Below are 12677 nucleotides of genomic sequence, written 5' to 3'. Positions count from 1 at the left end.
CACCCTCTTCCTCTTCCTCAGGAACTAAACGAGAGAAGAAGAAGTGGTTCAGCATGATAAATGCCAGGTAGTATTAAACTACTTCCAAACAGCTAGCCATTACCTCTCCCAGCCCTGGTACAAAGTAGGCAAGTATTGCTCATTGATAAAAGGGACAAACAAAGGCATGAGTAAGAGTTAGAAACCAGGAGTCTCCCACCTCTGTCCTAAACCTTTGCAGAGACATCAGGAGAATTGGAGCAGGAGAGCCTGATAAAAAAGTTTCGCAATCAGTATTTAGGAGCAGATCACATCTCACATGCTTGAGGGAAGGTGACACAGTTTGTCAAGTTAGATGGAATCACCACGCAAAACGCCTCTGCACTAGTTGGTCTGAAAAATGCAGAGGCTCCTCAACCTCCATCCTTTCTTCTGAGGAGAAGCGCCCAGTACTATGGAATAAGATGAGAGATTCTTGATATACTATTACTCCAACAGGAACATAGCAAATGGGTCATGAGGCCCATTAGTGTTGTAGGCCCCCCCCCCCCCATCTTCCTCATTCCCCAACACATATCAAGGGTCAGTGGTTTACTAGAAGCAGAAACCAGTACTCCATATTCAGCTCTATACTGCAGTGGAACAGCAGCTGGGCTGGCTGGCAGGGCACCAGGTACTTTTCCAACTATCCACTTGTGACAAAGTGGGGATTTTATTCTCTGGGTGGGTTGCCTGTGTCCCCCAGTGCCCTGTAGTTCCCCTCTCAGTTTCACTAGGCAGCATCACTAGTGGGAATATGAGCTCTCAGGCGACACCTTTGTTCCCTGGAAAGAGGACAAAGGGGGTAGGCATGGCTCAGCCCATTTGAATTAGAACTGAAAGTTGAAAGGCAGTGAGCCTGGGCTGGGGGAGACAAAGGATGGCCAAGGCCCCAGCTCGGGGACCATCCTGCCCACCCCAGGGCCTCCTCTCCCCAAAATGGATGACTGACTGTTTCTGGTTGCTGTACTGACAAGGTTTGTACCACACTGTCTCTCTGTTGCCTAATAATCCTTCTGTTCCACCTGCTGAGTGAGTCACTCCTGGCTATGGAGGGGTGTAGAGCCTGGGAACCCTTGAACCCTCTTCCACCACTGTTGTAGGGATTGCAGAGCTACAGGCACATTCTAAGAGCTTAAGGGCCCCTGGGTCCTTCTTACTAAAGGCAACACCAAGGCAGTTCCTTCCCTCCACCTCCCACTCAACACAGAGCATACCAACAGGGCTGGGTCCCCATAAATTGCCCTGCACGCTGATTATCTGTTACTCTCAAATTACTAAGAAATGCAGAGTCAAGCCCAGACCTGAGGACTGATATCCATTGCCTTGAACTCTTGGCTTATCATGTTTATCTGAGGAGAGTGGGTGTAACTGAGTGCCAAGTGAGAACAGTGACACACCACACCCGCTTTGCATGAGTGTGATGGCACAAGAGGAGTGGCCCTGGAGCAGCAGGCACTTTGGCACTAATATCTTGTCCTTTACCAGACTGGAAATCATTGCAACCCCACTGACAGCAGTAATGGAGGAAGGTAACATCCGGCATTCCCTGTGGTCTGTGAGAAGCAACACAGAGGCTCAAAGCAAAAGCAGTTTTGGAGATTTTTGTGGATGAGATGAGATGATCAAGAAACAGGAAAAACATTCTTTACATTTCCCACACACCAGGATGTGAGCTAGAGTTGCAGTCTGGGTCTGCCTTGCCCAATGCAATAATGCAGGTACAGATTGGATCTCCCTGCTCTAGGATCTTCAGAACCTGACCAGTCCCAAACCCAGGAGTTTGCTGTATTAGGTGAGGTCAGCGCTGGCCCCTCTCTGCTGGCCTCCAGCTCAGCCCCCAGCTGCCAGGCTCCAGCCTGGCTCCCTCTGGGTTCCACTCCTATCCGGGCTTTAATCCCCAGCACAGTTGCTGAGTTCTGCACCCAGCCCCCAGCTGTTGGCCCTTCTGCTCTGCTCACAGCCCTGCTCTCTGGTCCAGCAACACCTTTGGTCCTGCTCTGCTGTTTTTAACCCCAAGTGCTCCAATCCCAGAACTCCCACAGGGTCCCTGACCATGCCACACTGAAGATGTTGCCAGTGCAGAGAATGGCCCTGACTACAGCAATTCAACCTGCATTGTAAATAGGATCGTTTACATACAAAAGCCTTAAGCATTCAGAAGGGCGATCTAGGTTATTCCAGAAGCAAATGCCAACAGCGCCATTGTTCTTAGGATATCCTTCAAGAACAGCTGAAGGAGAGGCAGCAATTGCGTAAATGATAGGTACAAAATTCAGACACCCTGTCCCTGTAAGGACAATTACTAAACAACATTTCAAGCCTGGTAGGAGCTTGACAGAAGATAACCTATTCAAGCTATGTCTACATTAGCCATAAACTTCGAAACAGCCACGCAAATGGCCATTTTGAAGTTTACTAATGAAACGCTGAAATGCATATTCAGCGCTTCATTAGCATGCGGGCGGCTGCGGCACTTCGAAATTGATGCGCCACACCGCCGTGCGGCTCGTCTCGACAGGGCTCCTTTTCGAAAGGACCCCGCCTACTTCGAAGTCTCCTAATTCCCATCTGCTCATAGGAATAAGGGGACTTCGAAGTAGGCAGGGTCCTTTCGAAAAGGAGCCCCGTCGGGACGAGCCGCGTCAATTTCGAAGAGCCACAGCCGCCCGCATGCTAATGAAGCGCTGAATATGCATTTTAGCGCTTCATTAGTAAACTTCAAAATGGCCATTTCGAAGTTTTTGGCTAGCGTAGACATAGCCTCAGAGTAATAGCTGTATCTTCTCCACCCAGGCAAGAGGTTAGTTCTTGCTTTGGAAGGAGGAAGATAAGGATATTTTTCAACAATCCACTAGATCTTTCAACATTTTCATAAAAAATAACTGGCTCTGGATGTTTCATTCTGACCCAGGTGTTTGTACAGGAGGTACCGTTCAGGTGAGGATGAGCTTATAGGCTCATCCATTCCATACGGGCATAACCTGAAAGCTGATTAAAAAAAAAATTATTTCTGAGAAGTGTGCAGCAGACTGTCAACCCTGGTGGGGAGGTGCAGCTAAAAATAAGATGATTTGCTAGTTTCTTCTACTCTGATACTTGTCACATCATTACTTGAGATTTGCCTGCTAGCGGTAGCTATATTTTATGAAAGGGAGAGCCAGGGAGTCTTATTTGTGATTACATTTTTTCTTGACATGCCATTGTGGGTGTAAAGCAGGAGTTGGTCATGTTGGCTGAAGGCTTGCCAATTCCCCTCTCTAAAGTTGAGCAGACAAGAGTGCAACATTGTACATTCCAGCTAGACATTTTATCACCAATCAGCTCCGAGTTGCATTTGTTTTGTGGTTTCTTTCAGTGCAAGGGACCAGAGGGATTTGAGCGGACACTTGGATCAAATGCTTCCATCACCTGTGTGCACACAGCTGTTTGAATCCTGGGCCCAATGGCTGAAGTAGATTGAAACAAGAAGGGGAGTTCTGACTGCACCCACTTAGAAGAGAGCTGCTCCCTGGACCCCTTCGAAAAGCAGCAGCTCTGTTTCTGACAGCAGGGCTACCCCTTCTTTCTCACTTCTTGTAACCCCTGCCCGGATTCCCGTCCTGCAGACCAGGATAGCAGAGGAGTAACTCCTGCCTTTCCATTCTTAGACCTGTCACAGACAGACTAAATACACGTACTGCAAAGTGCCTGATCTCTTCATTATTCTGCTGGGGCCATTTATTCCCAACTCTTATTCACACATCAATGCACAGGCAGTTTTTCCAAAGTAGCTTTATTTTCTGTTTCCACCACCTACTCTATTGTATTGGAACACATGGTCCTGTTACAAAACCACACAGTCTCTGCCAAGAGCCCTTCTCCCACATGCCGCCAGAGTTTAAGGACCGAAGGAATCATAGAAACTGGTTTACAATTTGAATTTATAGCAAATGTGTCTTTTAAAAATGAAGTTTATACAGGTCCTATGGCCTGTTACAGACATTTGGACAGAGCAGGCTGGAGAAGCACATACAGGTTGCTCCTCTCCTAAATGGGCACGCTCAGGACCAGACCAGTCCTGAACAAGAGAATTTCATGCACCAGGGGAGCTCCAGGGTTTCTGCATGCAGGCAGTCGTGTGTCCCAGTCCTACTGCAGTTGCTAACTTCCCTCTTCCAGGGCTCTGGCCCCTGCTCAACCCACCAGCTGCCACGGGGCAGACGAGTGGGTTGGGCTCCAAAACAAAAGTAGTAGCACAGTCTTATGGTGTTCCCACAGCCCGAATTCACCCAAACCAAAGAGGAAACCATATATTGGTGGTTAAAGGCACAGAAATGGGCATTAGTCAATGTGAGTTCTATTCCAGCTCTTTGACTTTGGAATAATCACTTACCCTCTGGGTAGTAGAAAGGTAACCACAAACTGGCACTGCCGGTTCAGATGTCTGTAAAGGGTTTTAAGCTCCTCAAACTGAAGGTACCACTGCACTGCTGAGTTCCAGGCAGAACACAAGTCCCATTGAAAGTGTAGTTCCTCGCTGTGCCAAACAGTGTCACTCTTCAACTGTTTTTAGATTAACACCAGCACGGACTTTAGAAGAGCTACAGCTTGAAGCCGAGGTCCACAAGGATCCAGTCTTCTCTGCAAGGATCCCTCAATACAAAGTCTCAACATGCAGGGAAAGCATTTTCAGAGCAGCCAGCACCATCCAAACCATGAAAATTCTGCCTCGCAAGGTTCATATCCCAGAACATATCACAGCGCCCCCTCACACACGGAATGCTAATGCTGCCAATCTGAAGCCGAGCTCAGAGAGTACTCCGAACGTTAGACACGAGCCCAGTATCTCAATACATTACTTTATTGGATTACTGTTCACAGAGTGGCTGACCCCTGTAAACACGTTACAAAATATTTCAAAAAAATCTTTTATTCAAAGCCACATACAAATGACAGCCGCTCGCCACAGCCATAAAAAAAAGTTACTTCCAAAGAGGAAAAAAATCTGGCCCTACAAAGGAAGAACAAGAAGCTTCCCTTAGATGTTGCAACTGTAAAACATGCTTCTCTGCTCTCTTTTTAGTAATCAGTATTGCACTTCTGTAAAGCTATCGTGCGCCCGCACAGCAATCAAGAGGCAGAAAATGGCATCGGAAAGTTTCCAAGGCCAGGTTAAGAAAATGGTTACCAAGTTACAAGTTCCCAGCTACAAATAAATAGATGATTGAATGACTGCTGATTTACAAAGAGCTGGCACATCCCAGTTAAGCTGGAAACCTTCAATTGTTCCTATCACTGCTGCTATGTAGCACACAAATCAAATTCTTTCCCAAGTTAGGAGTATATCTAAATTTGACTGACTCTTCAGCACTGGAGTTCTAAGCAGCATCTGGCTGGAACATCAAGTTCATGCTTTGATATTTCCTCCTTTCTGTATTTTGCAGATAAAGATTTAAATTGGAAGTATCTCTGAAATACCTAAAGCAAAAAGTCCTTCAACATATCAGTCACACACATTAAAGATGAGGCAGATTCCAATTTCAGTGACACTAGTGGTTTCACATGGTTCCTCTAAATTTAAAGCAGCAAGGCTGAACAAGTGGCCCCAGGGCTACTGTAAGACATTTCTAATATGATCATAAAGCTCAAGTCAACCTGGTCCCTTTTCAGGTGCCATCACCATGCAGGATGATACACCATGAAGGCACAGCTGATACTTAAAGGGGAAGTAGACCAGATATAATAAAGATAGAAGGAAACCAGCCATTTCAGAAAAGGTGCTTCATAGTGTGTTTAAAAAAAAAAAAAAAAAAAAGGACCCCAGGTCTCAGAACACACAGTGCTCTGAGATGGTGGAAGAGGATACACAGTTTTCCTGTGCACATTTCCTTCTCAGCTGAGGTATCAGTCAAGCTTCCACTATGTAGGGATTATTGCCCAGCTCAGTCAGTCTGAGCTATTGTGAGCTAAAAAATAAAACAGTAATAACTTTAATTTCATAGGGAAGTCAGAATAGCCCAGAGGACACAGCTTTCAGGGAACTGAAAGGTACTTTTAAAAAATTCTAAGGGGATAGGAAATATCATCCCCTCTTTGGTACAAAGGTGTTTCAAAACTTACACCTTTGAGCTACAGAGTCTTTCAGCTTCCCATGTGTCTGGGATTCTCCTTGAGCTGATGAAACCTAGCAGAGTTAACATGTCTCTCAGGATACCTGAGTTGATGACTATTGCTCTTAGATGAAGTACTTTTTATAAGGATCCCATGACTTATTTTGTGCTTAGATTGTCTCTTCCAATGTGGCACACAGACCAAAGGAAACAAAAGCTAACTGCTACCATGTGCTGGTTTATGATCAGATAGTCCCATGAGGGATAGGATGCTACATACCGAGATGCCCAGACCCCATGGCAGCTCTGTGCTCTTGTACAAATCAGAAACGACAGTCACTTGCTACTCTACTGATTGGAACTGTAGGAGGAGACTGTCTGCAGTACGGAAACCCTGGGCCTGCCCAAGATTGACAGTGCCCAGGCTTGGACAAAGGAATCTTAACTCCTACCCAGGCACTATTGGAAAAATGCATTTGTGACAATTAAATATGCGGACCGTAGACCACAAAGATGCCAATCTACGTGTATTGGGGATGGAGAGAGAGAGAGAGAGAGAGAGAATGAATCTGATTCACAGCATCATATGGACACGAGCAAAAAAAAGTTAGTCAGAACTTGAGCTACAACTGCTCTATCTAGTTTTGCCTGACCCAGCTCTAGGCTGAAAGCCAGGAGAATGTGAGATCATTCATGACAAGTCTTTGCAAGGTCTTTGCTTAAGAAGCTTAGGCATGTTTTCTGGAGGAAGTTACTTTACATGGCTACAAGCCAGCATGGGCTGTCAGTTACATCTTCCCATCACCAAACTGTCTGGGTCTTTGCAAACAAGCTTTGCAGCAAGTAATTTGTGTTGCAAAGATTCGCCTTGGTAATTGACATGCTCCAGAAATGCATAGCACTTTCCAAACCTACTTTTGCGCTCAGCAAAATAGGGCTGATACAAGTGTTGTCTGGATGCAGTAGCCCCGCAAACAGTGGCCAGATGATCACTACTGATACCTCGGTGTGTTAAACTGCAGAACTGAATAAAACCATTAACCTCTTCCCACTCCTTCTTCCAACCATAACCTCTCTTAAGAGGCATGAGTTTTAGGCGGGCCTGTAGCTTAGCTGTGATGCTGCATACTGCCACGTGGGAAAGCCAGATTTGATTCTTGGACAGTAAACCCCACACAGTCCTGTGGGGACAGCAAGCGACAGAGTGACTAGGAACCTGAAGAGAAGCTGTGCCATTTAAGAGCAACTCCCAGGGCAAAAGGAGAAGCAGAGATATTTCAGTGGGGAGAAACCTAGCTAATCCCCTAGGGTTTAAATTTGGAGGAAAACCAGGAGAGATGAGACCACAGTAAAATGCAGCTCTCTCTGCTTTGTGTTTTGTAAGAAAGCCACCTGAACCTTTGCAGGCCTCACAGATCCACAGAGGTAGCATCCCACAGTGCTAACAATCTGCACCCAGTCACTGCCTTAGCCTCAGAGAGAGGAAGGAGGTAGCCATGGAAAATAGGAATTTTTAAACAACCACCTTGAACGCAGTTTCAGAGCCCCCAAACACCTCTCAAGTTCATAGCATTTATTGCTCTGATCTAGGATCAAACCCAGCACAGACATCCACAGGATAAAGAGTTGGCACAAGCAGGATCACTGGCACAGCCCAGCCAGCACACCTGGCAGGGAGCATCACTGCAGTTCTCCTGGTAGAGTGAGCCAGCCCCAAGAAATGCCACCTCTGCTCACAATCAAACTGATCTCCCACAATGCAAATGAGAAGTAGCCATATTTGTCTCAGACAGAGCAGAAGGACCGGAGGGCACTGCCCCGAGGGAGGCTGGTGGGTAGTCAGAGGGCCCCAGAAGTCCTGAATTGTTTTCCACAGCTAATCGAAGTAGAGTGAGCACCAGACAGCTTGTGGGCCCACCTGGCCCAGGCGTTACGAGCACTCTGCAGAGGTGAAGGGAAAGAACTTGGCAGGTTTGTTTGGAGGTGCTGCAGTCTGACCATCTGCCTCCTCACTCAGTTTGAAGAACATCTCCTGCTCCCTCTTCTTCTGGTTCAACTCATCCTCCAGCACCTTAATGCAGAAAACAACAAACAAGAGTTGCACTTGCAGTCATGCTGTCACTCCATTGACAGGCCCTGCTAGCGAACCCGGCTCCAGCGGCATGTGTGCAGGTGTTACCTTCTTCCTTGGCCTCAGCATATCCCGCCACTCCTTCAGATGCTGATTGTGGTTTTCATCGAGGGCCTTCAGCTTCTGGGTCTCATGTTCAACCAAGAGGTGACACTTCTCGTTCTAAATAAAACAGCCAAAAGTTGTAAGGAGTCTGTCCTGAGGATAGACTTGAACCATCCCCTCCTGACAGGCTACATGCCCCAAAAGAAATGGAGACCCCTCGAATCCATGCTCATCTTATAGTTTTACATCACTTCTGCTGAATGTTAGCCAGTGCAGAGCTCTAACGCATGACTATGCATTTAAAGGAACCCCCTCACAGGAAGAGATGGGAGACTGCCCCTTTAATCAAACTTAACTGCTAGTTCCCAGAACTCTGTTTGGCACTGCAGCCAAGACCCTTCCTCTACATGGGCCATCCAAGTGGAATGATGTTCTTCCCCTCCCCCAAGCCTAAACAACTCACTGCACACATGCAGCTCGGCCTGTGTGTGATGTTACCTGCAGCTGCTGCAGTTCATTCGCATTGCTTTCACATTGGGCAGTCATTTCCTTCATCTGGAACTCGTGTTTCTGCTGCTGCTGCAGTCGCTCTGCTTTCTGCCGCTTCTCTTCCTGCTGAGCAAACTGGAACACAAAGCAGGCCCCAAAACCCTCAGTGACCCACATGCAGAAGAGGGCTGAGAAGCTAATGAGCCGACATCAAAAGGATGAAAGAGCCCAGGTGGGGAACACCTAAATGCTCAGTTCCACAGTCACATCCATATGCAACCCGGGCAAAACTCTATCCCAACTCCGGAGTCAGGCAAGAGCCAGGGAAGAAAACAGATGCTCTTTTCATTGAAGTTAAAATTAGGCTCTACCTCTAGCCTGAAAAATAAACATAAATACAGCAGGTGCTGACACTTTCCTTGGCTGTCCCAGAACACATGTCCACACAGACCTGTGACAGTACCCGTGCGCAGGTACTGTCATATGATTAAGAGCTCATCCTGAAAGAGATCCACTTCTTTGTTAAGCTGCTGGGTCTGCAGCAGACCTCTTACACTGCTGTTATTCCACTGAGTGTCTGCATGAGCTGGGGGAATGCAAGAGCAACCCCCGGATCAAAAGGGACAGTTTATGCCTCTGGGGCTAACGCTAACTAATATGGTCAATGAATGTTAACAGGAGATAAAAACCATTTCCCTTACCCCTCAGAATGAGATTGGCAGCATTCCACACACTACAATGACATGGCTGGGCTCTGGAGGACCACTGTGTTCTGTGTGACTTAGGTGCCTTTGGAAAACCCTCCCTGAGTGCAGGACTCCGCACTACAGCAAACACCCACTTTATGCAAGTTCAACGTATGCATTAAATTGTATTACCGCCAATGTCGAAATCCCAGGCTCCAGCCACCCACTTCCCCTTGCAGTTGGCTGGAGCCTGCAGGGGGTGGTGGCACGGCTTTCCCCATGGCTTCCCACAACTGGGGGAAGCCAGAGGAAGGTGCAGGGCTGCCCCAAGCACTGGAGCCGGCCATGGAGTGCTGAAAGGAGCAGCCCCTGCAGCTTCCCCTGGCTTCCCTCAGCTGGCGGGAAGCCAGGGAGATGCTGCTGCTGGAAGGAGGGGGAAACTCCTCACAGCCCCAGGGAGCTGGAAGCAGCAGCCTGGTCAGTTTCCTGGCTCCTGCAAGCAGCAGGGAGCCAGGAAATTTGATCAGGCACTGCTGTGCCTGGCTCGCAGGGGCTTGGAGGAGGGATGGGGGAAGAAGGAAGCCCTTCAGCACTGGGGAGCTAGGCACAGCAGTGTCTGGTCAGTTTCCCAGCTCCTGCAAGCAGCGGGGGGGGGGGGGGGGGGGGGGGGCTGGGAAATTGACCAGGTGCTTCTACACCTGGCTCTAGGCTCCCAGGGGCGCAGAGGAGCAGGGAGGGAGGGGCCCTCCTCCCCCAACTTATGTGGAATTTGAGTTACTCAGGGGTTGCAAGGAACGCAACCTCTGTGTAACTCGGGCTTTCACTGTGCTTTGATACAGGCTTTCATGGGATATGGGAGAACTGACAAGTTTTACCACAGCCTTTGTCCTACAGAGAACACTAACACTGCCCCTTAGATTCCCACAGGGGGCTGCTGTTGAAAGATGGCTGGCATTTCCCTCTAGCACTTCTACCTCTCCTGAAAAGCAGCCCAGTGCTACACCCAAGGGGAAGTCTCCAGAGCCCACGTGTCCTGTAGCATTACCACACAACTCAGTGATCCTGACCTGTTTTATCTTCTCCCTTTGTTCTGACACGCTCCCACTGGAGTTTATGTGGAGGCTCTTCTTGTACATGGCCATGCGGGTCTTCCCTTCACTCCTCTGGATTTTGGGGAGACGGGCTTTCTCCTGCTGCTGCCGAATCCTCAGCTGCTCTACCATTCGCTGGTTATACCGCTGCATTTGCTCCCGCTCCTGGAACATTAAAGCCCACAGGTAAAGAAAGCAGGGTCAGTAGTGAGAAAAGACAAGTCAGGCTGTCAGAGCAGCAGGGTGATGGGAGTGGGGGGAAGATGGAGACCACCACCACACTGGTGACCAGAACAAAGCCTCTCACTAGGGCTGTATGAAAAAACAGTGCCAGGGAGGCTGTCAAAGGGGTCACAGGACAAGGAGTGCTGGAGGTTAGCAAATGCAGCCCACAAACAGGACCTGAGACCTGTCTGAGCTTCCATGCCCTCCCTTCTAATCCTGTAGGCAAAGACTCCCCATGCTCCAGATGGGAGAGAGGCAACTCCCACCACAAAGGGAGAAATGAAGACAACTGAACATAGGCAAAATACAAAAGACAGAATCTGAGTGAATGCAGCAGATGATTCCTCAGGTAACTGGGGTCAAGGTAACAGAAACATGGGTGAAATGCTGTCCCTCAGGGCTTGGAACTGGGCCGCTACCAAATCTTCTCCACAAAACAGGCTGGATCTTCATTTAGCCACCCTTGTTATCCTGACATCTTACTGAAGGATGTTAAGTGAGGCCAGTTAACCACAAAGCCCAAAGTCACTTTCATGCAACTGTTGTATACTTGCAACTCCCCTGTCATCCTGTAAACAAGATATGCACTGGAGATGTTTTGGAAATAGCTCATTGTGTAAGGTCTCCAGACACACTCGTTTCTCCTATGGTAACACACACACAACACAAGGAAGCGATGCCAGACAGTAGTAACAAAAGAGACTGATGTTCGTGCCTAGCCCTTCTAGACAATCATCCACCTGTGACAGCCACCATCCCTCTTTCCCCGTTCCCTTTGCTTTCAGGCAGAGTGGAAAAGATGACCCCTTGCAGGCCCAACAGGGGCAGGTTCTAGGCAGAAGCTCACTGTCTTACTGGGTGGCAGGAGGAGTCAAGGTCAGGAAGGGCTGGAACATTATGCTACCTTGTCATGCTTTCGGACCAGCTCATGTCTCTGGAGGAAATACTGGTCCTTCAACTGCTGCTTGATAAGCTGGTGTTTCTCCTGCAGGTGGTGCTCTTCTAGCTCCCAGATGGCGGCTTCCCTGTCTACGGAAGAGGAGAAATATTAACATGCGTGCACATGCCCTCTCTTCCTGAGCCCTAGTGATCCCATTGCTTGGGAGAAGTCAAGCAGATGAAGGAGCAGCCACACACTTTTCCCTGTTTTACAAGAGGCCCTGGTTGCAAGCTGTATCTGTGAATTGTCTTGTAATTATGAGGCCTAATTGGTTCATATTTTAAAGAGCACTGGTGATTAAACTGCTAAGTATTACTATTATTAAACATTCAGGGAGCTCTGGCAAGGCTTTTATTGCTAAGTCCTTATCCTGCCAGCTTGCAGCCATGTCAGCATCTGTGCTGTAGAAAGAGCCAGCATGGGAGAAATCCATCACTCCAGCCTTTGTCTTCTCCCTCCTCCTACAGCTCACTCACCTCTCATGAGTTGCTGCTTTTTGCTCAGGAACTCACGCTCCTTGTCGCAGATCTCCTTCCTGTTCTGCGCAGTGATGTCATTCATTGCCTGCTCCAGATCCTCTTTCTGCTTGGCTACAAACTCCTGCTCCTGGGGGAAGAAGCCAATAGAGCGAGAGGTTTTCCTGCTGTAACTTTGTGCGCACCTTTGGGATTTTAAGCCCTGAGGCACTGAGAAGTAAGAAGCCAAGTCACCATGGGCCTCTCTCCCCTGTATCGTCTCTGTTCTTTAGTTGGGGGGTGGGGGGCGCTAATCCTTAATGGGGCTTACCAAGACCTGCTTCTTCCGTGCCAATTCCTCCATCTTCACCTTCACGCTCTCCTTGCGCACATGCCGGGGAAGCTTCTCAACCTCATTCTTGACCTATAAGAAGGGAAAGATTTCTCAGTGGGTGGCTTAAGCTGATGGTCCACCTGAGGAGCTGGGCCACAGCAGCAATCAGGG

The 12677-nt window shown here is 48.3% G+C and overlaps 1 protein-coding gene across 4 annotated transcripts in view; it reads right to left on the bottom strand.

Annotated features, from left to right (window-relative positions):
* Positions 1-3924: 3924 nt before the first annotated feature.
* Positions 3925-12677, bottom strand: part of STK10 (serine/threonine kinase 10) — a 94679-nt gene continuing 85926 nt past the window's right edge. For all 4 annotated transcript variants that reach the window (XM_075009953.1, XM_075009951.1, XM_075009952.1 and 1 more), the window contains 7 exons: positions 12504-12596; positions 12194-12323; positions 11682-11806; positions 10529-10717; positions 8785-8910; positions 8290-8403; positions 3925-8181 (listed from right to left, as the gene is read on the bottom strand). In XM_075009953.1, the coding sequence (XP_074866054.1) occupies positions 8041-8181; positions 8290-8403; positions 8785-8910; positions 10529-10717; positions 11682-11806; positions 12194-12323; positions 12504-12596 (918 nt within the window). In that variant the 3' untranslated portion in view covers positions 3925-8040. The remainder of the gene's footprint in view (positions 8182-8289; positions 8404-8784; positions 8911-10528; positions 10718-11681; positions 11807-12193; positions 12324-12503; positions 12597-12677) is intronic.

This window comes from Carettochelys insculpta, chromosome 15, assembly GCF_033958435.1.
Source record: "Carettochelys insculpta isolate YL-2023 chromosome 15, ASM3395843v1, whole genome shotgun sequence".
Taxonomy (NCBI): domain Eukaryota; kingdom Metazoa; phylum Chordata; order Testudines; family Carettochelyidae; genus Carettochelys; species Carettochelys insculpta.
Note: the sequence above shows the minus strand (reverse complement) of the source record. Positions and strands in the feature narration are given on the sequence as shown.